This window comes from Sinocyclocheilus anshuiensis, unplaced genomic scaffold (assembly GCF_001515605.1).
Source record: "Sinocyclocheilus anshuiensis isolate Anshui unplaced genomic scaffold, SAMN03320099.WGS_v1.1 scaffold2301, whole genome shotgun sequence".
Classification (NCBI taxonomy): Eukaryota; Metazoa; Chordata; class Actinopteri; order Cypriniformes; family Cyprinidae; genus Sinocyclocheilus; species Sinocyclocheilus anshuiensis.
In genome coordinates this window covers 94,768-98,836 of record NW_015551154.1, presented here as the reverse complement: position 1 = coordinate 98,836, position 4,069 = coordinate 94,768, and the positions used below count along the sequence as shown (strand labels likewise).

General features: G+C 37.5%; 1 protein-coding gene across 1 annotated transcript in view; it reads left to right on the top strand.

Moving 5' to 3' along the window:
* Positions 1-2,190: 2,190 nt before the first annotated feature.
* The window catches only part of LOC107663323 (transmembrane protein 8B-like), a 9,641-nt gene continuing 7,762 nt past the window's right edge, over positions 2,191-4,069 (top strand). Inside the window, exons 1-2 of the mRNA XM_016453534.1 lie at positions 2,191-2,349; positions 2,702-2,879. Coding sequence (XP_016309020.1) covers positions 2,289-2,349; positions 2,702-2,879 — 239 coding nt within the window. The 5' untranslated portion in view covers positions 2,191-2,288. The remainder of the gene's footprint in view (positions 2,350-2,701; positions 2,880-4,069) is intronic.

Here is a 4,069-nt window from a genome sequence, read left to right as displayed (position 1 = left end):
GAATATTCTCCCTGTAAAATGGCACAAATAAACCTTCCTTGTTCCTTATTTAACAACTAAATAATCACACCAATAATTGGTTGCAAACATGTATGGTATAGCCTAAAATAAATAAAGTACACAGGTAAACTATTATGCAATAATAAATTATGAGTACATATATTAAACAAACAACTCCAAGTATTCATACCTCCACAGACAACTGCCTTGTTGAAGTGGATTTGAAGATGACTTTTTAATTTGACCAGTTTGGCTGGCTTAAACATGCTGGTCAAGCAGAAAATTGCTGGTAATTGCTGTAACACTTGTTGCACTGCTGCAGCTCAGGTAATGTGTCAACTCTCTGAATCCTTATATGTCTCTACAAGAGATGAAGCCACACACAATTATCTCAATGATGACAAATGGGATTAAAATATCTAAACTACAAGGTAATATTAACACACAAACAATGCATATAACAGAGAAAAGTAAAGCAAACTATTTATTTTTATGAATAATAAGCGTCTTCAAAACTTCACCGCAAGGCCCATTTACAGCATGCATCCGAAAATTAATCGAAACATCCACAGAAAAAAGTTATATACTATAAAGTATGACAACAAATTCAAGCTTCAATATAAGATAATAAAGCCAAGCACACATTAAGTACTTAGCAGATAAATGCTTAACGTAATATATACGATAATTATTAAACATATGATAGCAAAAACATTACAGACTACTCACCGTGCTCTCTCGTTGTCAATAACTCCGCCCCTCCTTTCCGGTCCTATGGCTGCGGTTCTGAAACTGCTGGTGCTGCGGGTCTGCAGCTGGATATATCTAGATAGCCTAGCACTGAGTGAGTGAGTGACGTGACATGTGGCCAAGTATGGTGACCCATACTCGGAATTAGTGCTCTGCATTTAACCCATCCAAAGTGCACACACACAGCAGTGAACACACACACACCGTGAACACACACCCGGAGCAGTGGGCAGCCATTTATGTTGCGGCGCCCGGGGAGCAGTTTGGGGTTCGGTACCTTGCTCAAGGGCACCTCAGTCGTGGTATTGAAGGTGGGAGAGAGCACTGTACCTTTGGGTTACGAGTCCGACTCTCTAACCATTAGGCCACGACTTCCCCAAATTCCTGTTGCTGTTCATGACTTCTCACTGTCACCATACATCTGTTGGATGATAGTCACAGTACAGACACACAAATATCTATTTAAAATATGATTTGAAATAAAATTGACATCGTTCAGAAAATAATAAAACTGGGTTAATGCACCAGCAAAGGCTTAGCTCATGAATATTAATCAGGTCCTGATGACGTAGCTTCCCTAAGCGTCCCTGGCGGCTTCCGTCTGCAGCTCAGACTTTTCTTAAGAATATTATGGTAGGATTTTGGAAATAATGAATAATAGCCTAATTAACAGGAACTGCTACCAGATAGGCCTTTTGGAAGAACGACACGAACCTTCAGTAATATTTATGACCCAATCCTTCAACAGCGGCGAAGAGGAAGTTATGCATACGTATGAGACTATGGAAGGCGGTGAAGGCCATAAGTCTTTAAACGGAACGCGTGAAATGCGACCGTGTCAACACGCACAATTTGCCCGCATTAACGCGGGCAAATTGTGTGTGTTGTAGTGATGCGCGGATGAGCGCTCACAGTCACACCCAAACACACGTGTACTGCGAGTACCAAATTGAGAAAGTACTGTCGGTTTTGTCTTAAGTTAATGTAAACAGTTGCAAAGTAAAACGCAGTATCAGTATTGGATCCGTGAAATAGGTCTTGTGACAGCAGCCTAATAAGCTGTGCCATCTTTTATTAATGTTAATCAAACAACAAAAGACAGAGAAAATCCCTTACTGCTCTTGACTAAATAATGTTTTGTTGAATAACTTTTAATGTTAATTTACAGTTTATTAAATTTCTGTAGCCTATTTAAAACACGTTCATAATTTAGAAAATGTAGTTAATACTTGCATCATTAATGATTTATTTTATCCCCCCGCGACCCACCCGCAAATAATCAGAATGCATTTTTTTATTACCCGACCCACCCGATCCGCGGATTATCCGCAGTGACCGCGGATATAACCGCCATCCGCGCATCACTAGTGTGTTGGAACGTCACATTTCACGCATTCCGTTTAAAGACTTTTGGCTAAAACCGCCTTCCATATGAGACCGACATCCCTGTCTCGAATCAGGAAGTAACGTGTTACAATAGTCCTTAGACATTTGATCAACACTACAAAGGGCTGACTGAGGAAAATCTAAACTGCATAATGGAAAAGTATTTTGCTCTGTGCCTTTTATTGTATGTTATCGCTGGCTGTTTTGCTGAAGGTAAGTTTTGGGAGCGCTTTAGATATCTTAGATATATTTGCCGTATTTAACAGCCGTTTTTTTAACAGCCATTTCAGACATTTTATTTCAGGCATTAAATAAAACGCAATAATTGAGCTGCACTAAGTAATAAGTGTAAAATAACCAGTTTTTCGCCCTTACTCAATGTCACAACAATAGGCAAGGCTTTTCATAAATATATTTACTCGTTTAGATTATCGGACGCAAATCTGTTTTATAGTATGTTTATACGTAAATAAGGCTTAAATATAGTAATGAGTCTTACGCGAATAAAGGGATCTCGTTATTGTTTACGTCTGACGCCATCATGACGTCATGCTCTGCCCCCCAGATCTCACTTACTTGAACGAGTTCTACTCTAAAACGCCTCAGAGGTTGTCCAAATACAGCTGGTTCGGCAATGTTCGGCTAAACCACTTCAGAGTACCGGAGGATGCCGTGCTCGTGCGGTGGCTGCTCACGGTCTCACGGGGATCCGGACTGAACTGTGGCAACCAAAACATCACTGTGTATGTATGGTGAAATTATGACAGTAAACATACGTGTTTGAATAATCCATAGCTTTGGAGTGTTTTCAGTAGGGAAATCATATTTTGAAAGCTTTACAATGGTAACCATATTTCCCTTAAAAAAATAGATTATGATAGGTAAAAGTTTGAGTAAATTTAATAGAGAACCTGCTATAACTCATCACTGATCAAATGAAAACCTCCTGAAAACCTCCTCCTACTTAGTAGGAGATTTACAGGGTTTTACACTACAGTTGTAGTAATAGCTGTAGTTGCTATGGTATTTTGGCAGAAATTATGTTACTGTGGTAACCATTGAAATCCCATTTGAAAACATGTTGTCAAATATCAAGTGTGGGTTTTAATGTTTATAATGGTTTATAAATATTTCAAGTCGGCATGAAATGAAAAGTACCCGTTCTATTATCTAAATGCATGTTATAGATCTTATTGTGAAGAATTCATCTGTACATGTCTCATTTTTTACAAATGTTTTGACCTTGTAATATTTAATCAAAATGTCATAACTGGACTTTGCGGTGAAAAGGACTTCTTCAGTCATTTTGTCTGCTTGAACCTGGTCCCTACATGCTTGTGTTCATCTGCTCCACTTTTGAGTGCAACATCCACATCTCAAAATCCAATCAGAAACAGATACATAGAACCAAGTCCTTTTTTCTTTTTCCGTGACTTTAATGTTTTTGTTTTTACAGGTTTGAGAATTGTAATGACAAAAATGATATTTTAATGTGTGCTGATTCTTTATACCTCTAAGAATGATCTCCTTGGAGGTCTTTCTTAGAGATCACTTCTTGGAGACTGTATACAGAAGATACATTCTCATGAGAAATCTTTAAAAAGCCCAGGATTATTGTGAACTAAATGTATACCAGGAGACCTGTTTAAAACATGCTTAAAAACATTTAAAACTATTCAAAGAGCACATACAGATGTCAGATAATTTCATTTATATACTAATATACTCCTAAAAGATGACAAAATAAACTTTTAGAGGCTAAAATAGTTGGTTGTTAAAGTAGAAAAAGCAGCTAAATGACAGTAGTAATTAGTTTTCTTAAAGGGGTCATATGATGCTATTTTAAAGATCATTATTTTGTGTATTTGGTGTAACAGAATATGTTGACATGCTTTAATGTTCAAAAAACACATTATTTTTCAAATACTGTACA